Consider the following 25256-nt stretch of genomic DNA (forward strand, 5'->3'; position numbering starts at 1 on the left):
AGTCGACCTCACGTCTATGCACTCGAGCCACGAGTTCTGGCAGCTCGGGCACACCTTCTAGTGCAATATACCGGTACGTGCGGCTGCTTTCAAGCGATGGTCGCCGACGGCAGAAGCGTCCTCGTCCAGGGACGTCATCGCAGCCAAGACGATGGCTTCGCGAAGCGCCTCGATTCGAAGTTCGAAGCAAGAGTACACAGGCCGTGCAGTTTTCAACATGCAGGTCCTCGACTTCGAGCCGACGACGGTCACGCTCTTCTGGGCAGACGCCCGCGCCTCGGCGTACGAGGTCGAGTGGAAGCGCGCAGATGCTACCGTGTACAACCCGCTGACCTTGAAGAGCACGGTCATGAAGAAGAAGAACATGGAGGGTGGCGAGAGCTATCACTTCCGCGTCAAGGCGGTCGGCGACGTCGCGTTCTCCGAGCCATTGGTGTGGGCGCACCCGACCATTGATGGCGCCCAGCCGCCCGCGCCCACGGTCGCCCTTGAGATCATGCCCACCGACGTCCAGCTCGTGAGCGCCACGATCCAATGGCCCGCGATCGCCGCCAGCCCCAAGTACGAGGTGCAGCACCTCCTCATGGACGGCGCGTCCGAGTGGACGACGGCGACGAGCACGGTCACGTCAACTGCGATCAAGAAGAAGAACCTCGGCAACTCGGGACACCCGTATGCCTTTCGGTACCGCGCGTACGGTCTCGATCGCTGGGGCGTCTGGAGCCGTGCGGCTGGGCCCATCATGCCGCCGACGCCGGCGCTGGCGCTCGCTAAGGCGCTTGCACCGTCGCTTCTCTCGACGACCGGTGACCGCGTGCCCTCCGCGACCTTGGGCGGCAAGGTCATCGGCCTCTACTTTAGCGCGCATTGGTGCGGCCCGTGCCGGCAGTTTACCCCGATGCTCGCACAGTTTTACCAGTCGATGAAGCGTCTCGGGCGGCCGTTTGAAGTCGTGTTTGTCTCGGCCGACCACGACGCCAAGCAGTTCACCAACTACTTTCGCGACATGCCGTGGCTCGCGGTGCCGTACGACAGCTCGGAGCGCGAAGAGCTGCAGGAAACCCACCAGATCCAGGGCATCCCGACGTTCAAGATCCTCAACAGCGCGGGCCAAGTCGTCGACAACGACGCCCGACAGCGCCCAATGAACGAGCAAACCTTCGACGCGTGGTACGCCCAGTGCTACCGCCACTAAGCTACGCAAATCGGAATCGGACATGTCCTCGTTCAGTTGCGTCTAATACCCTAAATCGGTTTCATCGTCCTAGACCCACCCGCTTCAAGTTTAGGAAAAAGTGTGTTGCGGAAAAGGCAGATCCAAAGCGACAGGGCGACGCGTAAAAGCGAGATTGCTGGCGCAGGATCCGCCTTTGGATAGCTCATTCTTGCATTTGCCTCGATGAAGTCCCATTGCTCTGCCCTCCTCTTCCTCGCGACGGCTATCCTTGCTGCCGGTCCCTTGGCGCCGTGCGACCAAGCGCAGCTCATTGCAGCGACAACACCCGTCAACTCGGGACCAATCGCCAAGGCTTGCTTGACCAGCGCCTCGATCAAGGACATGCAGGCCCTCTTCAACGCGCCGCTGACACCCACGCAAGCCTCGATCTTCACAAAAAGCCCCAAATGCCAGACGTGGTACTCGGCGTACACGGGTGTCCTCGCCAACGTCACGCCCTGTGCGATGCCCAACGGCATCGACGTCCGAGCAATGGCGACAGTGCCCTTCGCTAGCTTCTTGACTGAACTGCAAAAGGCGGCCAATGCGACCACGGCAACGAACGCAACGACACCGTCGTCAAGCAGTTCCGTCGTCGCTCCTGCTGGAAGCTCTTCCTCCGACAGTGCACCGTCGCCTCCTAAAACGACGGCAGCCTCCCGAGCGGCGGCCAACACGACATCGACGGCGACTTCTTGGGCCGTCTCGGTGGCAACAGTGACGGCAACCGCCGCGCTCTACTGGTAACTCGGCTCACGATGCACGCAAGCGATAATGCAGTCCATTTTTTACATCCTTACATCCTGAATCCTTCCATTCGGGCTCGTGGGTTGTTTCCAAGAAGCACGCAGGAACAGTCGTCTTCTGGGAGACTGACGATAGTTTATGCGTAGAGGCCAACAACGGCCATCGCAGCCGACCCGAGGTACAGCGCCGTGTAATTGAAGGTCCGGCCCCACGTCGGTCTCGCGTGGAACTCGGGGCTGATCGTATACTGGTACGTGAGGAGCTCAACGAGACCGGTGTAGACGAGGATGCCACCAGCCACCGCGTCCAAAACACCACGGACCCAGAGCGACACCGTCGACGTCTCGCTGTACGAGCCCGAGACCAAGATACCGGCCAGAATCCCGAGAGGCGTCGTGATCGAGTAGCCCACGGCCGTCAAGAGCGACGCGCGCAGACTCGTAAAGGCCGAGACGGCCGACGTGCCGACGGCGATGCCTTCAAAGAACTGGTGGAAGCAGAGCGCAATGAGCAGCGTCGTAAACGTTGCGCCGGACGTGACGCCGAGTTCAAAGCCAATGATGACCGAATGAATGGCAACACCGACCTCGAAGATCGCGACGGTGATCTTCTGCCGCAGCGCCGTGTTGCCCGCGAGTAGGCGCCCGTGGCTGTGAGCGTGGAGTCCGCGGCCCGAGAGCTCGGGCGACGTGTGGTCGGCATAGCCAAAGCTGTGCTTCCCAGACTGCAAGATGACGGCATCTTCGTCGACGAGGTTGCCGCGGGACATGAGGATCACGAGCTCAGTCTCAAGGAGCTGCATGATGTAGATGGTCGCAAGCACGATGACCATGGCGAGCCCGCTGTACTCGACGCCGAGGCACGGATCACTGAGGGAGGCCATGGCGGGCGGGATCATGTGGATAAAGGCGGTGGCAATGACGACGCCAAAGCCAAACGAGTTGAGGACCTCGATCGCGCGCCGGCCATTTCGGAGGCACGAGACGTACGAGCTCGCAACCGGGAGCATACTGCCGAGCAGCGAGGCGGCAAAGATGATGCCAACGGCGGCATAGTGCATTGGGTGGTCGTAGTCGCCGTCCATCTCCATGGGCGCGCCGCACCCAGCGTCGTCTGTGAGAAAGCGCATCTTGCTTGATGAATGGCTTGTTGAAGAGTGACGAGTGCGAGCCGACGGCCGCAGACAGGCTTGCGTGACAACCATGTGTCTGTCTCCACCATGATAAAACACACAGTATCCAACAGTGTGTATAAAACACTGTCGACACCAACAACGACAACGTGAACTGGTCGAATCGAGAGCTCGCACGTGATGCTCGTGCACTGGTGATCGCTGGCTCGTGCTCGCGGGCGTCGTAACACCAAGACGCTTGCATCACAGGTCGCATCGACACCGCATCGTCTTCCTGGATGCGATCACAATCTCTGCTTTTGGAGGCAGATCGCTGCACCGGCGAACAGGATGTGTTGTAGCGTGCGATATCACAGAAGTTAGCTAACGACGCATTGAGGCCTAGCGCTACGTAAAGTCTTGTGTTTCGATGACGTTCGTACAACGACGTCACGACCACGACGCTTGAACGACCCAGCCTTCTCCGACGAGAGCGGATGCACTTTGCCGTACAGAATTGTTGTTCTGCGTGCCTGGCTACAAAATATATTACGTCGAGCTACTTCGGACCAAGTAAAGAAAAAGATATTCCGACGACGGGATGGTACATGTTTAAAACAAGCGCCGTGTTTTTAACCGAAACGCACATCGCCGCAGAGACACTGATGCGGAAAGACCGCCGCACGAGACGACGACCACATTTCGGGCTCAGATGCACACGTCTGAATGCGGTATTCACACCAGATTATCCTGGAGGTCCTACCGTGCACCGCGAGCGCTGCGACTCGATCTGACGGACCGCACACTGGATCACGGCCATCGACACACGTGCGGTATTTCAAGCCACTGCACTCAATCCCACGCATCCCATTCTCTGGTTCAAAGGTCGAGCGAAGAAGCAGTCTGTGCCCGGCTAGACGATCCTGCGCACACGAGTCGAACGGATCGATATCGACGGACTGCGAGCTGTCGTAGATGCCATCGCTAGGTGTCATTGTCACTGGGACCATTCGTACTTTGGTTTTGCCAACGCTAAGCTGCGCAGCGCATACTCTCCAGGGTCGACCGGCACTACTACGCTCGATCACTTCTCGTAAAATTGCGATCTTTTAGCCAAGCGTGATTGGCTCGAGGCATCCCGATATGAGACTCGGCTGTGATGGAGGAGCGCGGGGACCTCCTGCCAGCGCGCCAACCGACGTCGTCCATGTGGAGCGTCAGCGCCTACGTGCTTCTGCTCGAGCTCGACGACGCGCTCACGTACTATGGGATTAGCCAAGGCTTTAAGAATTTTATGCAGGCCAAGCTCGGCTATTCGCAGGTCGGCGCCAGCTCGCTCCGTAGCACGTGGACGAGCTTCTGCGACATTGTTCCGCTGACATCGGCGTACGTGGCCGATGAGCACCTTGGACGCTTTCGCGCCATCTTGCTGGCTGGCACTTGGTACGTCGGCGGCATCTGCTTCTTGGTGGTCGCGTCGCACCCCGTCGTGCTCACCGAGGACAATGCTGCGGCCAACGCGATTTCCGCATTGCGATCTTCTTTGGCATCGGTCTTGGCCACAGCGGCTTTGCCTCGAACGTGGTCGCGCTGGGCGCCGATCAATTCTCTGGCGACGACGACGCGCAGCAGCGCTTCTTCAGTTACTTTTACCTGAGCATGAACGTCGGGTCGACCGTCTCGTTCTTGTACCTCGCCTACCTCTGCGTGCACCCAATCGTACCACCGGAGGCGGGGTACTTAGCCACCTTTGTCTTGTGCGGCGTCGTGCTTCTTTTGACGCTCTTACACAGTCGCACCGGTACAGGACTCGTCTCGCTCCTCCAAGATACGAAATGCAAGTAGGTTGCTCAACTTTGCAGCCGCGTTTGTGAACGACGACGGGATCACGTGCGCGGCCGCAGGATGCATCTTGATTGGCATGAGTCTCTTGCTCGGAAAAGCCACTGACAAGAAGGCCCTTGCATCGGCCTGAATCGGATTGGACACGGCATCGGCCTCCGACCTCACGCAAGTGCTGGCGATCTTGCCATTTGGGGTGTTCCAGATCGTCTGGAACGCGGTCTACGACCAGCTCGACGCCAATTTTCAGTCGATCCCAGCAGTGTGACTTGCGCTGGGATCCGACGTCCGGTCGACACGGCGCTCAAGTGCCCGGTGCCATGCTAGGTGTCTTTGACACGCTCGGCGTCGCCGTCTGGATCCCGCTCCTCGACTTCATTGTACGTAGTGCTTCCTACCAGAAGTTGTCTGGCCACTCATGAGGGAGGATAGGTGCTTCCGCGACGGCAAACTAGATATGGTATTCGCGCTGTGGACAAGGTTGCAGCTGGTCTTCTTCTCTCGAGCGCGACCATGGTGTGGGTCGGCCTCGTCGACGCTCGTCCTTGCCGATTGTCCTCGACGACGGTCTCGGTCCGAGATGATGGCACGCAGCAGCCGATGAACAATCTCTCGTGGCTCATGGCTGTACCGGCGTATCTCCTCGTTGTTTGGTGTACATCCCCGCGTACGAGGTCTTCTACGCCCACGTCCCATCGCATCTCAAGAGCTGTGCGCAAGCGCTCAACTCGTTCATGATGGCCATGGGCGACAACCTCGCATCGATTTGCACGCTCCTCTTTGCGCCGTACATCACTGACAACCTCAACGACGGCCACCTCGAATACATGCTCTTCGCGCTCGCACTCCTCGCCACTCTCAGTGCTCTCGGCTTTCTCCTCGCCATGGACAAGCTGGGCTTTGGTGACATGACCACTCGTCGCATTCTCTCCGATGCAACGACGACGGCGCTGCGTGCTCGACCCACCGACGACGGCGGCTAAAGAACCTTGGTAATGCAGAAAAGTATGCTCAGAGAGACGACTTGATCGAAGTGGTGGCTTCTGCACAATGGCTCGGTAGATGCACGGGAATGAGCCCCAGATCCAATTGCATGCACCTTGCTTCCGCTTCCTCCTCGCCGTCGCCCTTGTCGACTACCTGACATATGCGAATCAAGGCTCTAAGAACTTCGCCAAACTTGGCTACACGGCGCTCGCTGCGGAGTACGTACGTACGTGGACAGCCTATTGCGAAAGTCGTGCGTACTTCGCCGACCATGCTCGGGTGTTTGGAAGCTCTTTGGTGGCAGTCTTTCTGCGTTGGGCTCATCCCATCAACGAACCCGGTCTTTCTTAGCGATGGTATTGTACGTGTCGGCAAGAGCGGGCTCGATGCCAACGTGCTTGCATATGGCGCCTACTACATGAGCGTCGACGGTCGCCCACGTGTATGAGTACATTGTGTGTCGACGGCGTCGGGTCGTTCGTGCCGCCCGCGTTTGGCTTGTATCTTGTCTGCGGCGCCGCGCTCTTCTCGGTGCTGGTTGAGTTTCGAGCGCTCTCGTCCAAGTACCAGCGGGCTACCTCGTCCCATCACCCACGTCCCATCGCATTCAAGAGCGGCGCTCAACTGGCTTATGCTGGCCATGGGCGATATCCGCGCGTCTATTTGCACGCTCCTCTATGCCCATTACGTCGCCTAGAACGGCCACCTCGAGTACATTTGGTTCTCTGCCCTCGCGCTCGTCGCCAGTCTCGACGCCATCGGTTTTGAACGTGTGCTGGACAAGATGGGCTTTGACCAGACACCACCATCAAGAAGTAGATCGCTACGTCATGCCCTTGCGTTGATGAATATGAACGAGATTTAGGCGTCCGAGTCGTTGTGGTCAGCGGCCTCTTCCTCGAGACGCGCCTTTTCTTCTTCGCGGAGCTTCTTGGCAATGTTAAAGACGCCTAACGTCGTCGTCAAGATGGGTTCTGTGGATGCCAGAGTGTGTGGACCGTTGGTTTGCTTTTTGCAGTTGAAGCACAGAGACGTCTTCTTGTAGCGCTTGAGTGCACAAGCTTCGCAGAAGAAGTGCCCGCACCTAGCGGCGTACGGATGGGACAGAAGCGCGACGCAGGGACGTACAGCGTCTCGACGGCCTTTGTAAACGGCTGGCGGCAGATCGTGCAGGCAAACTGCCCTTCGTCGTCGTCGCTCTTGATGACGTACTTGTCGTCGTCCGAGCCGTCCGAGTTGTACTCTACGCGAAGTGTTAAAAAAGCTCTCTCGTCAGGCGACGCACCCAGCCCCGCGGCCAGCGCTTGCTTCTTCTTGCGCTCCTTCTCGTCCCACTCCTTGTCGATCTGCCAGCCCGACTTGTAGTCGCCACGATCGTGCATAAACTTGCAGCTGTCTACGCACGACCAGCTTGAGCTGATGCATAAAGTTCGATGTCGTTCAGACCGCCAAAGCCGCAAAAGCCCGTCTCCTTGTAGTCCTTGCACACGTCTGGCGCATAGTCGAAGCGGCAAATGGATCGGGCCCACGTCTGCGCGCGGATCGGACCTTGCGTGCTTCGTCCTTTCGCATGAGCGGTCGGAGATGGAAGAATGCAACGTACCCCGTGTACTTGTTCATGCCGGCTTGCGACTCCTTCTTTGTCACATAGTTCTTGTACCCGGCCTTGCCCTGGTAAAAGGTCCCGCTAATGTCGTTGCCGTCAGCGTTGAGCTTGATGTTCTTCTCGAGGAGCGCGCGGGCGTCGCTAGCAGCATCGTCGCCGCTTGAGGCCGTGATAGCATTGCCGCAGAGACGTACCGGTCCTTCTCCGTGTCGATCTGCGACTCGTACGTAGCGTCGCCGGCGTAGGTCTGCCGGACGGCCTCGCGCGTGGACGCTTGCAGCCGTGCGTCCATGATCTCGGCCGCCTTGGCTTTCTTGGCGCCGCTCGTCGAGAACGTGTTGAGCTTCTTCTTGGCATCGACGGCCACGGCCACGACGGCCGGCGCGTCGTCGGCGCCATCGTCGTCGGACGCCGCCCGGCGCCGCTTCGCCTGCGTCTTGCGAGCTCGCGTCGCAAACATCCCAAAAATGTGTTTGAGTTTTAGCCAATCGTTGGCCGTCTGGGCTCATTCCACCGTTAAGTTCAGTTTTAGAATCGACTTAACAACAAAATCAACTTTAGGTGTCGAGAGGCAGGAAAGAGCTTCCCAGCGCTGAACTATGCTCAGTATTCCTTTCAGAAGACAATCCATAGGCTGCGACTGGGTGAACGAGTCGTTCAAACCCTTACGACGATGGCGACCTACATATCGCGTGCTCTCGCGCATTTCTCGTGGTCAACTAGACCAAAAGGAAGCGAGTTACAAGACCGTGCTTCCGGATCTAAAATTACACATTGTTGTGATGAAGGCCGGCGCCAAGTCGCCGCACGCATCGAGTCGCCGGCGGTCGTCGTCAAAAGAGGTGTCACCGCCGATGACGCCGGACCCGCTCCTCCTCGCTCAGCTCCAGCAGCTCCAGCTCGCGCAGCAGCTACAACAGCACGGCCATCTTCTCAACTACCCACCGATGGTCTATCCTGCTCCAACCATGACCAGCAGTCGCCCACTCATGGAGGAGCCAGCACCGAGTGCGCTCATCCTCCAGCAGCTCGAAGCGAAGGAGTCACGCATGGCCCAGCTGTCGGCGCTTCTCGAGGCCGTCAAGCACGAGTCATCGGGCACGACCGAAGCCATGCAGCGGATGCTCCACGAGCTTCAAACGCTTCAACAAACCAACGCAAGCCTCACGTACGTGCTAGATGTTCATGCATGCCCACGCACCGATCCAAATAGGTCCGAGCTTAGCAGTGCCAAGGAGGCGCTTGTAGCGCAAGACGCGGACCATTCTGCGCAGCTACAGCACATGCTGCGCGCCGTCGACGACGAGCGCCGCGACGCCCAAGCGCGCTTTGACGCGACCCTTCAAGTAGAAGAGAAAAAGCATCGGAGTGTACTTCACGATAGGTACGGTAGGAGCGAGAGGGTGCGTATGGTGCGGCGCGCCATGCGCTCGAGTGCGAAGTCGCCGCGCTCCGCAGCGACAAGGCTGAACTTAGCACCGAAATCGCGCAGCTCCAGACCCATTGCAATACGCTGCAGGAAGCGCACTTGGTACGTCGATACATCGGCATAGAGGTGTCAGTGTTGTCTTGCATAGGCGCTCGAAAGCCAGCTACAGGCGGCTATGCATGACAGCGACTTGGCCAAGGACGAACTCGAGAGCTACCGCGCCAACATGAACCTCAAGCTCCACGACGTCGAGGCCGAGAAGCAGGAGCTAGCGCAGCACTTGTCGGCGACGTTCCAAGACCTCGAGCGGGCCCGGGCGGCGCTCGTGGATGGTACAAATGCCTCTTCGACAGACCGTTGTCATCAAGAGACTAGTTAACAACAATGCGGCACAGCTATCGGCTTCGCTGGCGCAGAACGACGAGTCGTGGCAGCGGACGCTTGAGAGCTTGGAGCGCCAGCGCGCCGACGATGCCAAGGAGCGGGCGGCGCAAACCACGACGATAAAGGCGCTTGAAGACGCCCTGCAAGTACGTGTATTGGATGCATGTCAACACAATCGAGCGGCGCGTGCTAGATGGAACGGGGGCAGAAGGAAGAACTCAACACTGCGATGCGAAGTGAGCTGCAGCGCTACAGTGATGAGATGCTCGCACTTGATGCACAACACAGCAGCATCGCGCATAGCTTGCGCTCCGAGCTCGAAACGAGTCAGGTCTGCCTGCTGCAGGCCAAAGCCGAACTCGCGACGCTGCACGATGAGACCACGCGCCAGGCGACCGCCCACATCGAGGCCGCGCGCCAGCTAGAGAAGACGCTGGCCCTCAAAAGCGAGGCGCTGGAAACGCTCGCCGAGTCGAACCAGTCGCTTCAAAACGAACTCGATGCGGCCAACTTGAGGCTCGCGAGCCTCACGAGCGAGCTGGATGCAGCACATTTTGCTCGACGCACCGTCGACGACCGGCTTTGCGCGCTCACATCGACACTGAAGCAGCTGGTGGCGCTGCTTGAATTGAATGCGTCGATGGTAGTCATCAAGGTGATTTAGCGGCGTGTCAACCTTGCGTTCGTAGGTTGAGAATGACCCGACATTGATCGTTCCCGCTGTCTCGGAGCTAGCGACTTTGGCATCTGAGCGACATCAACTTTTGAACGCGCTCCAGACCCAGCAAGCCCAACAACTCGTAGACGCATCTACCTGGGTAGCATAGGACGCTAACATCGTGAAGGCGGACGTAGCAGCGTGGGCTACCGAGAAGGAACAGCTCGCGGCACAAATCGCTGCCAAAGAGAGTGAGCTATCAAGTGTTCAGCTCGACTGCGCCACGCTCGCTTCGGAGCTCCAGTCGCGTACAGCCACCCAGGCCAACGAGGTGACGGCCATCACGCAAACGTGCGAATCCAAGGTCATGGCCTTGGAGACAGCCCTGCAAGCAGCCACGCTGCAGACAATGCAGTTCTCGCGCTCAGTCGAGACGCAGAAGCAGCGCATGCACCAGCTCGAGGACGAGAAGCGCGATCTTCTCCAGGCATTGTGGACAACCATGTAGATATATAATCTCATGCGACGTTGCAGGAAGCGGATCAGCTCAACCGGAACCTCGAAAGCATGTTTCAAGGCAAGAACCACCTGCAACTCGAGGTGGATACGCTGCGCGACAAGCTCGCAACGACACAAGCCGAGCTCGGGGATGTCAGCGACAGCCTCGCACAGATGCAAGCCACGTCCGTGGCCGACTACGACGACCTCCGGACGCGCGCGGCCGGCCTCGAGCACCAGCTGCAGTCGGAGCGATTGCAGTTTGAGCACGAACTGACGACAAAAACGCAGCAGCTGGCGGCGGCCGAGGCCGGCATCTCGCGCTTCCATGCGCAGCTCCAGAGCGTCCAAAGCGAGCTCGAAACGGCGCGAGAGCACTTGGTCGAGATGAATGCCGCTGTTGAAGGCCAAGCGCAAGCCCTCGCCGAGGCCAACGAAGCGGCGGCCGAGTGGAAAGACAAGGCCGATGCCCTGACCGCTGCCACGTACGATGTCGCTTGCTACATCGAAACGATGCCATCAGTGTAGGGTCAACGTGGAGGGCACGCTCAAGCACGAGGTGGCGAGCTATAGTAGCCAGTGTGTCGCCCTCGGTGGCGAGAAGAAGCGACTCGAAGTCGAACTGAGTGGCCTTCAGAGGTGCATTACTTTATTGTGTACTCCCAGGAGACGGAGGCGACGGTGGTGCTAGTCAAGTGGACCAGCTGCAAAGCGATGTGCAGGGTCTACGCAACGAGAAGCGCAGTCTCCAGCAATCGCTGCAAGATCGTGACGAAGCCTTGCTCAGCGCGCAGAGCAATGAAGCGCAGGCCAAGGCCGAGCTCGACCGGTATGAATGTCGTCTGTGTCGTTGCTGCTGTCATCAAAAACAATCTATGTAGGTTGACTCGCGCCAAGCAGAGCATGCAATCGGAGCTCGGGCGCATGAACGACGAGGTGAACGACCACATGCGCCAACTGGAAGTGGTACACCTTTAGTCACTCATCGCGTGCGTGAGCTGAGCGATGTATGTAGCTACGCCGCGAGTTTCGGCTCCAAGAAAAAGGGTTCGCAGCGCGCGAAGAGGTGCTGCGGAAGGATGCGGAAAGTCTCCGGCAAGAAGCGATGGAGGCCAGCGCACTCAACGACGAGCTGCAGGCGAAAATGACAACGATCCAAGCGGCGGCGAATGCCACCATTAACGACCTCGTGGCCGAGCTGACGCATGCTGAGGAAGCGGTTCGCGCTGAGAAGGCGTCGCGGGCCAAGGAGGACGACTTGCTTCGGACGCAATATCGGTATGCAACTCGTGCAATCGACATGCCGCGTTCCAGCGTTCGTTTAGGTACTTGGAAGAAGACATGAAGCGCAAGGAGGCCGAGTGGCGGGAGAGCGCAACGATCCTCAAGCGAGAGAGCGTCCTCCGAAAAGAGCACATTGAGTCGCTCGAAGCCAAATGCGCCAAACAGAAAGAGGTCCTTCGGACAACCAAGAATCATGGCTCTCAAACAGGATATCTAGGCACTGGAATCCAAAAAAAATGACGTCGACAAGATCACGAAAGACGCCGACCAGAAACACTTTCGGATCGCAGAGCTCGAGCGCAAGCTGGCGCCGCTGCTCAACACGAAAGAGACGCTCACGCAGCGCGTCGCCGATCTCAAGCAGACACTTGTACGTCCCTATGAAGAGCGACCATACATATACCGAATCTGGTATGCAGGAGGCCAAGACACGCGAGAGCCAAGAGCTCGAGGAGCGACTGCGGGCGGACGTAGCAAAGCTTCAAAAAGAGAAGCGGGACCTCGAAGCGTCCCGTGCCCGCCACGAAGACGAAACGGACCGCGACAGCCTCGGGCGGTTCGCAACGCTGCAGGCGACGCTCACAAGTGAAAACAAGACGCTTAAAGCCCACATTGAGCGCTACAAGAGCGATCTCCAGGACGCGAGCCAGAATGTGTTGACGCTCGCGCAGCGCCTCGACGCGCTCCAAGCCAACTCCAACCGCACGATCGCCGAACTTAGCGCCGAGCTGCAAACGTCGTCGCAGCAGTACGAAGCACAAGTCAGCGCTCTCCAGCGGGACTTGTCGCTCGCCAACGACCACGTGACCGATGCCAACTTAACGCGGCAGCTGCTCCAGAAAGAGATCCGGCGCTTGTCCAAGGCAACTGACGACAATCTCTTCTCGGTGCGGACGGCGGTGAGTCAGCCCGAGACCCGACATGGACACCTAGTTGCTGAGGAGCACGATGCACCGCAGACGAGTCGCCTGTCTAGCGACCCTTTTGATGCGCGGGAGAGTCTCTCGGACATTCCCGTGGCGCTGCTCCGCGCCCAAATCGGCCTCGACCTCTCCAAGCCCAGCAAAGGAAGCAACAACAATCAAGTCGAGGGTGTGCCGTACTTGGACTTGGATCAGCTGGCGAAAAGCAGCCAAAGCGTAAGCATGCCGGCCCTCGGGTTGTCCAGCGAGCGACTCGATGCCGACGCGCTGCCTGAAGATGCCGTTTCCACTTCCAAGGGGCCCGCCAAGAAGACCAAGCATCTGAAGTTGCTCAAAAGCAAAACAAGGTCGCGTCCATCCCTTGGCGCCCTCCCAAAGCTTGTGTAGCGCATCGGATTTGAAATCGACTTTGGGTCTCTTAAGGGTCTGTTAATTTGGATCTTCACTGGCAGATTGGTGAAGCGTTGATGCAAGTGTTTTTGGGGTGTTGGCTCGTATCAGGTCTGCATCGACGTTTTACTCCAATGTGACGGATTGGCGGCGGTCGAACCGACATCATGATCAACTAGAATCCTACCTGTACTCGAGAGGCAACACAATTCTAACGCTCCTGCTTCTAGAAAAAACCTTTCGAGCAAACGTGTTCAAGCAGCACCGCACGTTTGCGATACACTGTCTCGGGTCATTGGGGGGATGGTTTGGGATTTTATACAGACCCTGGATGTAAGTAGAGCGAGTTATTTGATCGTTCAAGCCGATTGATAAATTGATATATTGATAGTATAGAGGCAAGACCCGAGGCACCACTGTCAATCATTCCAATGGTCTTAAAACGAGTACAAGTGTGGTCGGTCCTGGACATCGCCAAGGATTTTGTCGAAAAAAGCGAAGTAGTGGCGCGAGCAAGCAACGCCGAGCGTGAGCATGAACCGGTGGAGATAGTTTTCCCACTCGAGGGACCCGACGACCATATCGTCCTTGCGCATCGCAAGCGCGCGCTCGTACTCGAGCGGGAAGAGATCAAGCACGTACTCGGTCATCGTCTCGTACGCCGCCGCGGGCTCGGCAAACACCACCGAGCGCACGAGGCTCTGGCCATTGCCAATATCTCGAATTTCGTTCCTACGCATGGACAAAAGTGTCGTTTTTCTGCCGTTGAAGCCATACCATTCGCGGCACGACTGGCGGACCACGCGCGGGGCGAACGCTGCGTCTTGGGCGATCGTGCGGGCCATGATCAAGATTCGGTCTTTCTTTATCACGCGGAGATGCAGCACGTGCTCGACCGACGGACCAAACGCTTCCATGAATTCTTCACGTGCGTAGCTCACGCGCTGGCTATTTTCTTCGGTGGCGTGGAGCACGTGCACGAGACCGTCGGGGATTTGCTTGCCTGGAACGATGTGGTTGCCTTCGGCGCGGTTGAGCGACCACAACGTCTTGGCTGCGTCTTGCATTGACCCGGCAATCACTTTTTGAAAAATAAATTGGCGGCCGCGGCGTCCCCACTCGACTTTGACCGAGTCCTCGATCGCATGTGGGAAGAGCGACGGCGCCGTGTGTGCTTCGGACGCGTGGAAGAGCTGCTTGGTGATCCACGAAAGGCCCATCGCCCGCGTCTCCTTGTCGCTTGCGAGGTAGACGTCGCGCCACGCGTCAAAGGCGAGGCCCGCCGCGATTGTCTACACGAGTACTACGTCTCAATGTGTCGCTTCTCCAATGCGAACGTACGGGCGGCTGCATTCGCTGGATCCAAGTGTCGAGGCGGACCGCGAGTTGCCGGTAGTACAGTACTTGGTGCTGTAGCTGGCGGTTCGTGAGCACGGCCACGTCACTCATGTGCCGGAGCTCGGCGGCAACCTCCTTCCACGGCACGAGCGTGCCTCGGATGCGGTACAGCTGGTGCGTGAGCGCTTTCACCGTGGTCTGAAGCTGCGTCGACTCGGCAATGTAGGCGCTGCGGGCCGCACGCTTGGCCTCGCGGTCGTGGGCGAGGCGTCGGAGGCGCGCCGCCGAGACCACCGTCGTGCTGCGTGGCGTTGTTGCATCGGCCATTCTTTCACTCTTGCGCGGTTCGTGGTCGATTGCCAACTGGCGCTCAATTTACCGCGTGAGACGTTGATGTGCTGGATGTAACCGTTCGCGCCTGACATGTTGACAAATCAGACACGCTCGTATGGATTCAACAGATGCAAATGTAACGGCAATGGCGAGCTATCATTCCTTGGTGACTCGGAGCGGCGTTGATGTTAAAGTGCGTCGACTTAGGAATCAGCGCGTTTCTCGTTGGCCCTTGCGGGATGCGGCAGAACGTGAGCGTGAGGTGAAGCGCGTGGTGGCGTGTTGGAGCAGTTGGCGCCACGACGTCGCGCAGAGGCAACGTATCTATCGTTCGGTGATTTGTACACGGAGTTGTTCCGTGGAAAGGCAAAGTTGCGCCCATTACTCACCCTTACCACCGCGCGGGTGGTGGACGATGTGCGAGATGCGGGCGCGACAGCATGACGAGTGACGCATCTTGGTCTAACGTTAGTATATCTCTTTCGAGTCGTGGTGGAAGAGGCTAGGATAGCAGACAAAGTGAAGATCGGGATCACCCATCGGAGAATCCAGGATGGGATATTTCGGAAGAGACAGGCGAAAACCAGTGGTGCGAATGGTGCGCGGTATCGCTGTCAAGCAGAGAATCGATGATGTGGTAGCGACTTCGTACGGTCGGGATCGAAGCAGGGCAAACCGTGAAAGTTTCATAGCGTAGCTTTGAAACTAGATTTTCTACCAATCGGGCAGGGGGCAGCAAACGGACGGGGCCTGAACGGCTCCCACGCTCGGCAGCAAGTGGTTTTTCTAAGCGTGCTACTCGCTCGCCATCATGTCCTCCAATTCCGTCCTCATGCAAGGAGAGTGCGTCCTTCTGTTGCCCGAACAAGTCCCCGATCAAGCCATCTTCTGCCCCGCGTACGCCAAGGTCACGGGCGTCCAAAAGAAGACTGCCAAGGTGTCAGTCGAGCGCATCCCGTACGGCGACAAGCCCACGTTTGCGACCTCGCTCGAAGCTTCGCTCAAACCTCAACAAGTCCCATCGAAGAAGCGACCAAGACCAAACCCGACGTCCTCCTCCGTCAAGGTGTCGTCGCTATCCACGACGCAGTATACCACTACGGCCAAGTAACAACTACGACACGCCCGTGCACACCGGTACCTCCATGATTGAAGTCAAACAGAACGACGGCGCCGAGCCCCCCTGTCGTCGCCATGCTACTTTCCAACACGGTCATCCAGCGCACGGGCTTCAGCCGCCGGACAGTCCGAGGCTGGGGCGAGGCCATCCTCGCCACCATCGAGGCTCCTCCGTCACTACCCATCTCAACCTCGTCTGTGCTCCCACAAGCGCTGCGCTCGATCCCTCACTCACTGGCGCCCGATGTTGTCGCTTGGACCAACCCGTTTCACGGGCACGCTTCCACAGTGCTCGCTCGAGCACGCCATGCACCTAATACACTTTGCACAGCCCACGCTTCCCCGCGTCCTCCAACAATTCGCCTCGGTGAAGTCTTCTGCGACGAACCACCGCCACCCGCGCCAACGCCCGACGATGACGACGAGTGAACAGCTGCACCGCTCTCCCACCTGCGTCGGCCCAACACGGACACCGCATGCAGCCCATACCCTTGCCCGAGCCGCTCACCCCACTTGCCCAACAATGACGACTTTTGCGCCTTCATGTCCCCCGAAGCCGATGTGCCCAACATCGTGACCAGCATACGTCGAGCCGCCTCCGAAACGTCCACGCGGTCATTCGAGCCTCTGCCCGACGAAGTCATTCGAGTTGCTCATGCACGAGCGCCATCATCATCACACTCCAGACGGCGTCATCTTGAAGATCATGCTCGACGACAAGCTGCCCTTCAACCCAGAACCCAAAACTGCTAGCACTACTCGAAGATGGCTTTCACCGTCCAAGGTCTGTCCATTCTACATTTCACCCCGCGCAGCCACGTCGACCTCCAAACATGGATGCGCAACCGCGAGCCCTCGCTACATGTCCCGGTGAGCGGGACATCCGGCCTGCAACGCCCCTCCGCAACGACAACGACAACGACAGTGGTAACGAACGACAACGACAGCGATAACGACAAGGACAATGCTCCTGCCCGTCACGCCAGGAGAACAACAACAACACCGAAGGTGCACGGCTGGCGATGGCACCCCGGTCGACAATGACGGGGCGTCCTCCGATCCGTATCACGATGTGCAACAATAAGACGTGCTTGGCACGACTGCCACCACGCACCACCGATGTGCGTCGTCTGGGCAGCACGCAAGCGCCGAACGCAAACCGGCTGTGTTGGCTCCGTCCTAACCGACGAGGTGCTAGCCGCACCGGTGCGCGTCGCGCTACACCACAACGCCATACGTGGACATTGTCTCACGTCGCTTTACCGATAGACACGACAGTCCCAGCCCACCGCACGTAGCGCGGCGTGTCTGCCAACACGGTCGACGCGACCTGCTTCACCGGCCATACCGCGAAGCGTACACCAACGCATATATCCCGACTCACTCCACAACCGCGTCTCATAGGGGGCTACGGTCGGGGGTCTCTTCGTCCCACTGCGCTAACCGGAGCCGTCGCTCCACAAGCCATGTCGACAAGCTCAGCGCCTCCAGGACGTCCAGGTCGTCCACACCAAAGCCAAACGAGCCATGGTGCAGAAGAGCATCGTCACCGCCCAATTCCACCAGCACAAGACGACCAAGCGGCTACAAGCCACTCGAAACCTCGTGCGCCCCAGCAACCCTCTACTGCGCCTCGCACCGCGGTGAGAAGGGAGCGAACCACACCACAGGCATCAATACCAACGGCCACACGCCACACTCGCTTCAAGGCAACCGCGCGACGGTCGAGTCCGCGGCCGACTACTCGGACACTACAAGCCTACTATCCGGCCGCCGGGGCGGTGACTCGCTCAAGTGGCATACGCACATGCACACTGCTACAACCCAGAAGCTCGCGCGTGCGATGGTCAAGCCTACGCGACTCTACAAGGGGACGACCGCCCGCCATCCCACTCGGCAGCGGTAAAGTCAACATCACCTTTCCCCCTCACGCGCGACGAAGATGTGGTAGAAAAGCTTATGATGCACCATGAAGAGTCTGACCGGCATGGGGAACGCTTCTCATTCCGACGCAAGACACCTTCCACGACAATGCGTGCCGGACGAAACGCACGCCTGGCTGCGTGAAAGAAACTTCTGTTCCAAGTGCCGGTACGCACAGTATTCGTGCGAGGTAACGGTTGAAGTCTGATTCGCCCGTCTACGGTCAATCGCGACTTTATTCGAGGCAAAATGTAGATATGTAGGCAACTCCGTCACTGGGGCCACGTCGCTTTAAGAATTTTCGTATCGGACCACACACGCTATCGGATACTGTGCCCGTCACGGCCTCGAAAACAGACAAATCCATTGGCTGTTTGTGTGTCCGACCAGTTTGACCCTAGACACCCCACACACCATCTGGCGACTGCAATGGCCAGGCAATAGAATGGATAACGGACTCGACGTTAAATCACTGCATTAGCATCCAGATGCGCTTGCACCTGCTTTAGAGCGCCCTCCAATGCTTCAAAGCACTGATGGACGCACGCTATACCATGCATTAACATCACACGATGCAAGTATGGCTCTCACGACGGGCTACCCTTGCTTTGCCCGTCCTCGTTGGCGAGAGCGAGGGTAATCAGCGCTGGGTACTACAGACTGGTCGTGGACGCGATCCTTTTTGCGCGTTGCTCTGCAAAGGACCATCGCATGCTGTCACCAACGGCCGCACGAATGCGATCCCAAGGCTCTGCAATCTCTGCGATGTTGTTTGCGCGCAACCTTATACTCGGTTCGGAATGTCAATTTGGACAGACGCCAATGAAAGCACCTCCATTCCGACCAAGAAACACTCTATCGTCGCGTCAGCACGCTCTGGTTGCGCAACACTGTCATCATCTCTCAAGACAAAATTGCTTCTGGATTTGCCCGCACGTGTGCCAAGACACGTTCTAGCACTTCAAAGCACTGCCGCGCGCATGCGATGCCATACGTCAGCATGACGCGATGCAAGTAGGGCTCCCACGACGGGCTACCCTCGCTGTGCCCGTCCTCGTTCGCGAGCGCGAGGGCGTACTGCGCTGGGTACAGCGTCTGCATGTACGCGGCGAGCGACGAAAATCTGGCGCGCGGCTCAGTGAAGGCGACGGCGCGCACCAGGCAAGTGTCGCCGCCAATGTCTCGGACCTCACACCTACAAAAAGTCGAATCGACTGACCGTGCGGACGGACGAGGAAGTTGGCAAAGCCGCACCATTCTTGGAACGACTCGTCGTGGTCGTACGGTTGCAGCGCCTCGTCTGACGCGATCGTTCGGTGCGCAATCACAGTGCGTTCGTCGAGAAAAATGCGAACATGAAAGACGCGCTGAACCACGATGTTGCCGAGAGACTCCTGGATGTAGCTCAGTTGATGCGTATCGTTCGTCTCTGCATGCAGCACCTGATTCACGAGACCATATGGCGCCGGAGAAGGAGCAACTACCTGGACCCTCGGTTCGTGGTCGTCAAAAGCGGTCAAGCTTCGTGGCCCCTCGGCGCCATTCATGGCCCAGATGGCTCTCGACACCATCGCCGACGGCGCGTGCAGCACCTTTTGAAAGATAAACTTGCGGCCCTTGCGGCCCCACTCGACCTTGATCGAGTCTTCGTGCGTCTGTGGAAAGAACGACGGCGCGAGGTTGGCTTCGGCGGCCGTCAGCAGCTGCTGCGCCAGCCAGCGAAAGCCGATGTGGCGGATATCCTCGTGGCGTGGCAGCGTCACCTCGGGCCACGGACTCGGCGAGAGGCGCGCGCCGTCAGTCTACGCAAACCGCCATGCGTCAGTCGTCAAGAGAAGAAGGTCGTACGCTAGGGGTCATGGTCCGTATCCAGTCATGCAGGTGGTTGGCGAGTCGTCGGTACTGCGCGACTTGGTCGTGGAGCTGCTGGTTCTCGAGACGCGTGACCTCGGAGACATGGTGGAGCTCATGAGCGACATCTTGCCATGCGACGAGCGTTCCGCGGAGCACATAAAGCTGGCGCGTGAGGTCGAGGATGGACTGTCGGAGCGCCGAGACCTCGTCAATGTAGGCTTGTCGCTGAAGTCGCTTGGCGTCGCGGTCGTGGGCGAGCTTCCGCGCGCGCGGTGTGTTGGCGTCGTCACCCATATGTGAGATTGTGAGATTTTGGTGAAGTGCATCTTCTGTCTTCTGGCACGTACCGCACGTCTTAAAGTTCCGTGGCTAGGTAACGTTATAACTGTGTCTGGTGTTACATGCGTACTGACTCAGACCCAGAGCCGTGCGCACCTCTGGCAGCGGCGATAATTGCCGGCTGCACGCACGCAGCCTCGGATTTGATTGCAAACATCCAAGTACAGACTGCTACACCCTGCACCACCCATCGTCGACGGCAACCGATGACTCGGCAATTCGATACAGTCGCCACTGGTTGCGAGACAGCTGCGCGAAACGATTCACCGCCAATTCGCCGCCGTGACCACGTTCGTTTCGGATTTTATGACACTGTGGTCCACCGGGGTAGCGAATAAGAGCGGAAGCAACTTCCACAACAAGAATGTTTCAAAGACATCAGCTTTGGACTTCATCAGATGCATGACATGGCAGGTGGCGTCTCTCACGACCGGAGCGTCCTCCATCATGCAAGCCGCTCCGAACTGATGGAAAGCGACATGCAGGGAGTGATCGACCTCCGAGTAACTCACTGCATTCGCTTGTAATACAGAAATAGAAAGAAGCTGCACCCAAGGACGAGGCCCAAATCCAGAGCAAACGCCAGAGACGAGTCTGGTCGCGCGACCATGTGCTCGGCTGCATGGCGGAAAAGCTGCCGCCGTCCTGACGAGAGGCGCAGGCACGAAGAAGACATGTGTTGACTTGACGCATGACATCAAAACTTCAATGACAGGTTCAACGCGCTGCGTGTCTGGGAACCTGCGAATCGTCAATCGACAGATGGGGCAAAAGACCCCTACACTACCTAAAGACGGATGGATAGCACGAGCCTTTCCGTCGCGCCTCATCTCCATGGCGTGCCTTACATTGGGTGACAGAGTCATGTTGGCGCCAGCAATATCGACAGCACCCTAACGCTGCAGCGAATTTGATCATGATCACGACGTGAAAACAAATGCGTGATCGAAATCGACCTTGTAAACTGGGAATTTGCACCATCACGAACATCGCCGCCACATCTCGGCTATTGCGTTCGACGCGCGCCACCATCTCGAGACCAATACGAATGGACAAGGCACGATAAGCCACCAACGAGCAATGTCGTCGCTCCAACCCATCGACTCACCTTCCATGCATGACGCTTTTTGCCGGGACTCATGGCCCAACACGTCAAGGGACTGACTAGAATCCAACGAATCAAACGAGGTGGAAGCGCACACAAATTTGATTCGCTTATTTTAAGCCAATGAAACGGCGTCATTATGGCGCGATCTTAGAGAAAATGTACTGTAATCTGAACCTGTCAATTCGAGACCAGTCGCGCAGGCAATCTCGGGCGAATGTAAAGTGTGGCATTCTTGGATTGTTAGGACACGGCCCGAGAGAAGAGAAAGAAAAGAAAGCAGGGACAACCACTGGCAAACAGAGCACTGCTGGGACGTTGGGAGTTGTACTCACCAGCACTACACTTGCGTGGTGGGCCATACGACAAAGGCCCCAGCCAAACTTTGTACTTGGAATTTGTATGAGCCGAATTGCAACCCGGCCAACTCCATATCCCTTCCAAACCTACCCCTTCAGACGCTATTTTGGCCAATCCAGATTACGTAAAGTGATATATATTTGATGTGTTCGGATATTCACAGGTCGCGATTTACTCTACTGCGATTTCATTGGACGCGATTTGGAATTTCGTGGGCACAGTCGGAGCCACGCAAGATCATGGAAGCGCGCCAGGACGCGCCGGCGCGCAAGGCTCGAGCCTGAGCGAATCAGCCGGACCCGAAGCAGCCGGTCCCAAAGACTCGGGTCTTGGTGCCGTACGGAGTCCCGCACTTCCTTGACGGCGGCTTCGGTCGGCGGCATCAAATCAACTGCGAATTAGGTTACACCGCCGCCTCGGTCGCATAGCGCCACCGAACGCGGCGCCCAGAGCGGAAGCGCCACGCGACGAGGCCAGCGACTAAGACCACCTGCGGTGATTCGCGATGCAAACGACGATGCTACAGGCGAAGACGCCGAGGCAGACCTCCATGACGCCACCAACTTACGCCGCCGCCGCCAAGCAAATCTGGCAACACGTGCCCGGCGGTGATGGATACCGGTACACACTGGGATAAGACCAAGCATCGGCTGCGGTTACGCTACGTTCCAGTAAACCCGACCGCGTAATGTATTTCCTTTCCCATCGATGCCTACGGTGGCCCCCGTCGACTTGTAAGTTGTGTTAATCATCAGTTCTCAATTTCTTCTCGTCGACGCACACCGGTCTTCCACAGGAAGCCGGCGACGGAACAGGACACTACAGTGTAGTAGTATTCTATGCTAAACTGTTCGCGCCCACTTGCTGTTACGTAGTACTACACTGTAGTACTTGCATGCAAACCCCTTCCTCCAATAGTTCCTGCTATAACGTATTCGTCAGTTTTGACACCCCTTATTTCCATAAAATACCTGGGGGTTGAAACTCTTTCTCTCGTTGGGATGATTGTCCCTCGATGTACAGATCTCGCATTCTCACCGCCGACCGCATGTCCTGCGGTCCATTTCTCTCTTGACAAAAAGCCATGAGGTTCAGGTCATTCCATCGATTATGATATATCATCCATCTTTTAGTTTTATATAAGAAGCATAGAGGGTCGTTCAAGCCAATGATGGACTGGCTGGCTCCGAAATGTAGGTAATTAGACGTCCTACAAATCTCGGACAAGGTCATATTGGCTTTCTGTGTCATTTTTAAAATAAACTGTATTGCGCTACATCTTATTTGCTGCCGCCAATGACGAGTTCAAAGACGAGGATGGCCGAGAGCACGAGGATCGCAAGGTACAACCGAAAGTTGCTGCTGCGCTTGGCCACGAGCTCAGCGCGGTCGCCTTCCGATTCGAGCCCGACCGTCGCGCGGTCAATGTCCTGGTTCATATCGTCAAGCAGTCGGTGGTGCAAGTCGGTCTCGTCCTTGATCGCAAACGAAAAATGCTTCAGATTCGCCACGCCCGACCCGATGATCGCGAGCTGGTCGTCCTGGTCTGTGCATGGATATGAGACAACGCCTCTCGCCTGCATGCATCGAGCTACCTTGCATCATTTGGTTCTGGATGCGCAGCATTTGCGAGCCTGCCTCGACCGTCGACGCCCTAAATATGGTCAAGATATCATCGTCCATGCCAGCCAAGATGGCGACACCGACCCGCGCGTGCCTTGGGCGCGACTATTGTACGTCGTTAAGAGCGCCGACGTCTGGGCTTCCAGCGTCTTCAGAAGGTCTTCTCGCCGCCGAATCTCTTGCGGCGTCGCGACAGCGTTGGACGTTGGGACTGCGGTCATCGCGTCAAAGTCGCGACGCAGTTTGGCGGCACTCTGCTGCAGGGCAAAGACGCTCGTGCCCAGGTTTGTGGCCGCGCTCGTCCGGACCATCGAGCTCAGGCTCTGCTGCGAGACCCGCGCGTTCTCGAGCCGGTCCATCCAGGCGCTCCAGGCGGCTGCGCTGCTTGTCTTCGCCATGCTTCTGCTTCGCCTGAATATGCGTCGCAGCCGTTGCCACGCCGAGCTATTTCATATTGAAATTTAATTCCACATACAAAACGCCTGTTTCCAATGAATAAAAAAGACCTTCGCAATATATATTGGCCACGGACCTGGACTTTGTATACCGGATTGAAGTTGGCGATTTTAGTGGGCTGTTGAACCACCTGCGCCGCGAATACAGCTCGGTGATTGGCCAATATTGTATTGAATAGTGTATTTCTTGCATATAAATTAGTGTAAGTTATCGGATTATCCGGCACCATGCTACTTCGAAGTTCGACGCGGATGAGTGCAAAGCACGAAGCCCTGCACGCAGCAATCTGGGGCGGCGCTGCCACCAACGGACCAGCGCCCCTGTCGATTGGCCGCCAATACGTACGTAGTCGTTCGTCAAGCTAAGCTCAGGCGCTTCGTTAGGTTGCAGCTGCGCTGCGCTTTGTCTTGCTTCTTGCGTCGGCGGCGTACGAGAATGCATGGACAACGGACGCGGCCAAGGCCACCGCGATCGCGCTCGCGCTGTACCTCTTGGCGTTCGTCCTCTTTGCAAGACGCCAGCTACCACTCGTACCACGCGCTTTCTCCAGGCAGCGTGGGTTCAACGGTCTGTCTGTAGTACATTCGGCTGGTCTTCTTCCTGACGATGCTCAGCGCGTTCGCCGACGTTGGCCGCCCGCTTGTGCAATTGCGAGCTCGAGAGCCCATGGACTGGCCTCAAACGAGCTTGTTTGCTGCGACGTTGTGCGTTGCGTGTGCCAGTGTTTGCGTCAACGTACGTGCTGTTGGCGACGACCGACCGAGTCTTCATACCTGGCTGTAGATTCACATCTTGTACCAAGTTGTACAGCAGTCGTTCGCCAACAAACAACGTCGCAAGCAAGGTTTGGCCAAGAAGCAGTCGTAGCTGTCTGTTGTAGCCCCTGTCGTCGACGAGCACTGTATCGTGTCCTCAATGGATTGGTCCCCGCCTTTCCACATGCAAGGCAACATTCCTTGAGAGATGGTCATTGTATAAAGCTGACGTTGATAAGATCAAGCTACGAATACATGCGTGTCATGGCGTGAGTCCATTGCTGCAAGACGTCCTATGGCAACTGTGTTTCAATGTCGGGTTTGGGCGGCAGCACATAAAGGTAGATGGGAAACTTGGCGTCTGCCTTGGTCGCGCCGTCGGCCGTAGCAGCACACATACGCGTCTCGACCAAGAACGGGTCCATGGCGTCAATGCAATAGAGGTACGTGAGGATGCGAAGCGGCTTGGCGCGGAGACGGCTCGTGCACGCTTCAAGTTGTCGGAACACTTGCTTGAGGCCTCGCTCGATGAGGAAGAGGAAGAGAACTGTCACATCGTCGTCAATGGGAATCTCGAGTGCATTGCCGCAGTGTACGTGGACCTTGTCGCTGATGCCCATGGAAGCGGCGCTGGCGCGAATGGCCTCGACGCGGGCGCCGTCGATCTCGATGCCAATGCTCTTGGCCACACGGAGCTCGGTGGCTGCGTAGAGGAGGACGCGGCCGTCGCCGCAGCCTACGTCACAGATGACGTCGGTGGGGCCGACCTTGGCCAAGGCGAACGCTTCGGCAAGGACGGCGCGGGGCGTCGAGTGCAACGTCTTGCGTGGGGCGATCATGAGCAAACCAAGGTCTGCGGATGGCTATTGGGTAAAATAGAATGCATCAAGCCACGTGGATTGGTTGAAAATCAATGAAATATCTTTGGAATCGCCACAGGAGGAACCACACGGCTGGCGCCAATGAGGATAGCAAG

At 57.7% G+C, this 25256-nt stretch overlaps 15 protein-coding genes across 15 annotated transcripts; 9 read left to right on the forward strand and 6 right to left on the reverse strand.

Moving 5' to 3' along the window:
* The first annotated feature begins 186 nt into the window (after positions 1-186).
* SPRG_21383 (hypothetical protein) lies at positions 187-1284 on the forward strand. The gene has a single exon (XM_012353892.1). The coding sequence runs from the start codon at positions 218-220 to the stop codon at positions 1193-1195; it is 978 nt and encodes a 325-aa protein (XP_012209282.1). The 5' UTR covers positions 187-217; the 3' UTR covers positions 1196-1284.
* Positions 1250-2030, forward strand: SPRG_21384 (hypothetical protein). The gene has a single exon (XM_012353893.1). The coding sequence runs from the start codon at positions 1400-1402 to the stop codon at positions 1961-1963; it is 564 nt and encodes a 187-aa protein (XP_012209283.1). The 5' UTR covers positions 1250-1399; the 3' UTR covers positions 1964-2030.
* Positions 2031-2099: 69 nt separating this feature from the next.
* Positions 2100-3092, reverse strand: SPRG_14171 (hypothetical protein; the record flags this gene model as incomplete). Its single annotated transcript, XM_012353867.1, has 1 exon — positions 2100-3092. The coding sequence occupies one exon, from the start codon at positions 3090-3092 to the stop codon at positions 2100-2102; it is 993 nt and encodes a 330-aa protein (XP_012209257.1).
* Positions 3093-4233: 1141 nt separating this feature from the next.
* Positions 4234-4919, forward strand: SPRG_14172 (hypothetical protein; the record flags this gene model as incomplete). Its single annotated transcript, XM_012353868.1, has 2 exons — positions 4234-4658; positions 4718-4919. 2 exons carry the CDS (start codon positions 4234-4236, stop codon positions 4917-4919), a joined length of 627 nt encoding a protein of 208 aa, XP_012209258.1.
* A 317-nt stretch (positions 4920-5236) lies between these two features.
* Positions 5237-5899, forward strand: SPRG_14173 (hypothetical protein; the record flags this gene model as incomplete). The annotated part of the gene is made up of 3 exons (XM_012353869.1): positions 5237-5296; positions 5349-5543; positions 5591-5899. 3 exons carry the CDS (start codon positions 5237-5239, stop codon positions 5897-5899), a joined length of 564 nt encoding a protein of 187 aa, XP_012209259.1.
* Positions 5900-6347: 448 nt separating this feature from the next.
* SPRG_14174 (hypothetical protein) lies at positions 6348-6600 on the forward strand (the record flags this gene model as incomplete). Its single annotated transcript, XM_012353870.1, has 2 exons — positions 6348-6466; positions 6516-6600. 2 exons carry the CDS (start codon positions 6348-6350, stop codon positions 6598-6600), a joined length of 204 nt encoding a protein of 67 aa, XP_012209260.1.
* A 123-nt stretch (positions 6601-6723) lies between these two features.
* On the reverse strand, positions 6724-7972 carry SPRG_14175 (hypothetical protein). Its single transcript, XM_012353871.1, has 7 exons — positions 7704-7972; positions 7507-7650; positions 7350-7459; positions 7189-7299; positions 7032-7146; positions 6902-6987; positions 6724-6853 (listed from the first exon to the last, which is right to left on the reverse strand). Exons 1-7 carry the CDS (start codon positions 7967-7969, stop codon positions 6765-6767), a joined length of 921 nt encoding a protein of 306 aa, XP_012209261.1. The 5' UTR covers positions 7970-7972; the 3' UTR covers positions 6724-6764.
* Positions 7973-8291: 319 nt separating this feature from the next.
* On the forward strand, positions 8292-10488 carry SPRG_14176 (hypothetical protein; the record flags this gene model as incomplete). The annotated part of the gene is made up of 8 exons (XM_012353872.1): positions 8292-8677; positions 8723-8855; positions 8903-9040; positions 9087-9270; positions 9314-9468; positions 9516-9965; positions 10012-10122; positions 10168-10488. The coding sequence occupies 8 exons, from the start codon at positions 8292-8294 to the stop codon at positions 10486-10488; spliced, it is 1878 nt and encodes a 625-aa protein (XP_012209262.1).
* Positions 10489-10547: 59 nt separating this feature from the next.
* SPRG_14177 (hypothetical protein) lies at positions 10548-13110 on the forward strand (the record flags this gene model as incomplete). The annotated part of the gene is made up of 8 exons (XM_012353873.1): positions 10548-10963; positions 11007-11117; positions 11170-11307; positions 11360-11444; positions 11494-11756; positions 11804-11933; positions 11980-12132; positions 12182-13110. 8 exons carry the CDS (start codon positions 10548-10550, stop codon positions 13070-13072), a joined length of 2187 nt encoding a protein of 728 aa, XP_012209263.1. The 3' UTR covers positions 13073-13110.
* A 402-nt stretch (positions 13111-13512) lies between these two features.
* On the reverse strand, positions 13513-14740 carry SPRG_14178 (hypothetical protein; the record flags this gene model as incomplete). The annotated part of the gene is made up of 2 exons (XM_012353874.1): positions 13513-14367; positions 14417-14740. 2 exons carry the CDS (start codon positions 14738-14740, stop codon positions 13513-13515), a joined length of 1179 nt encoding a protein of 392 aa, XP_012209264.1.
* Positions 14741-15557: 817 nt separating this feature from the next.
* SPRG_14179 (hypothetical protein) lies at positions 15558-15857 on the forward strand (the record flags this gene model as incomplete). Its single annotated transcript, XM_012353875.1, has 1 exon — positions 15558-15857. One exon carries the CDS (start codon positions 15558-15560, stop codon positions 15855-15857), a length of 300 nt encoding a protein of 99 aa, XP_012209265.1.
* A 2786-nt stretch (positions 15858-18643) lies between these two features.
* On the reverse strand, positions 18644-19936 carry SPRG_14180 (hypothetical protein; the record flags this gene model as incomplete). Its single annotated transcript, XM_012353876.1, has 5 exons — positions 18644-18664; positions 18725-18911; positions 18977-19230; positions 19273-19590; positions 19637-19936. The coding sequence occupies 5 exons, from the start codon at positions 19934-19936 to the stop codon at positions 18644-18646; spliced, it is 1080 nt and encodes a 359-aa protein (XP_012209266.1).
* A 2738-nt stretch (positions 19937-22674) lies between these two features.
* Positions 22675-23522, reverse strand: SPRG_14181 (hypothetical protein). Its single transcript, XM_012353877.1, has 3 exons — positions 23154-23522; positions 23042-23100; positions 22675-22992 (listed from the first exon to the last, which is right to left on the reverse strand). The coding sequence occupies exons 1-3, from the start codon at positions 23465-23467 to the stop codon at positions 22727-22729; spliced, it is 639 nt and encodes a 212-aa protein (XP_012209267.1). The 5' UTR covers positions 23468-23522; the 3' UTR covers positions 22675-22726.
* Positions 23523-23776: 254 nt separating this feature from the next.
* SPRG_14182 (hypothetical protein) lies at positions 23777-24392 on the forward strand (the record flags this gene model as incomplete). The annotated part of the gene is made up of 4 exons (XM_012353878.1): positions 23777-23866; positions 23909-24055; positions 24105-24260; positions 24309-24392. 4 exons carry the CDS (start codon positions 23777-23779, stop codon positions 24390-24392), a joined length of 477 nt encoding a protein of 158 aa, XP_012209268.1.
* Positions 24393-24502: 110 nt separating this feature from the next.
* SPRG_14183 (hypothetical protein) lies at positions 24503-25119 on the reverse strand (the record flags this gene model as incomplete). The annotated part of the gene is made up of 1 exon (XM_012353879.1): positions 24503-25119. The coding sequence occupies one exon, from the start codon at positions 25117-25119 to the stop codon at positions 24574-24576; it is 546 nt and encodes a 181-aa protein (XP_012209269.1). The 3' UTR covers positions 24503-24573.
* Positions 25120-25256: the final 137 nt, after the last annotated feature.

The sequence above is a fragment of the Saprolegnia parasitica genome (assembly GCF_000151545.1).
Source record: "Saprolegnia parasitica CBS 223.65 unplaced genomic scaffold supercont2.138, whole genome shotgun sequence".
Classification (NCBI taxonomy): domain Eukaryota; phylum Oomycota; class Saprolegniomycetes; order Saprolegniales; family Saprolegniaceae; genus Saprolegnia; species Saprolegnia parasitica.

Excerpts from the sequence above, each read along its gene's own strand:
- SPRG_21383 (XM_012353892.1), top strand. The coding sequence starts at position 218 with ATGCAGGTCCTCGACTTCGAGCCGACGACGGTCACGCTCTTCTGGGCA.
- SPRG_21384 (XM_012353893.1), top strand. The coding sequence starts at position 1,400 with ATGAAGTCCCATTGCTCTGCCCTCCTCTTCCTCGCGACGGCTATCCTT.
- SPRG_14175 (XM_012353871.1), bottom strand. The coding sequence starts at position 7,969 with ATGTTTGCGACGCGAGCTCGCAAGACGCAGGCGAAGCGGCGCCGGGCG. Across the intron at positions 7,651-7,703 it reads ATCGACACGGAGAAGGACCG|CGACGCCCGCGCGCTCCTCG; the intron begins GTACGTCTCTGC and ends CGATGCTGCTAG. Across the intron at positions 6,854-6,901 it reads CTGCAAAAAGCAAACCAACG|GCGTCTTTAACATTGCCAAG; the intron begins GTCCACACACTC and ends CGACGACGTTAG.
- SPRG_14181 (XM_012353877.1), bottom strand. The coding sequence starts at position 23,467 with ATGGCGAAGACAAGCAGCGCAGCCGCCTGGAGCGCCTGGATGGACCGG. Across the intron at positions 23,101-23,153 it reads CGCGCCCAAGGCACGCGCGG|GGCGTCGACGGTCGAGGCAG; the intron begins GTCGGTGTCGCC and ends GACCATATTTAG. Across the intron at positions 22,993-23,041 it reads CCAGAACCAAATGATGCAAG|ACCAGGACGACCAGCTCGCG; the intron begins GTAGCTCGATGC and ends ATCCATGCACAG.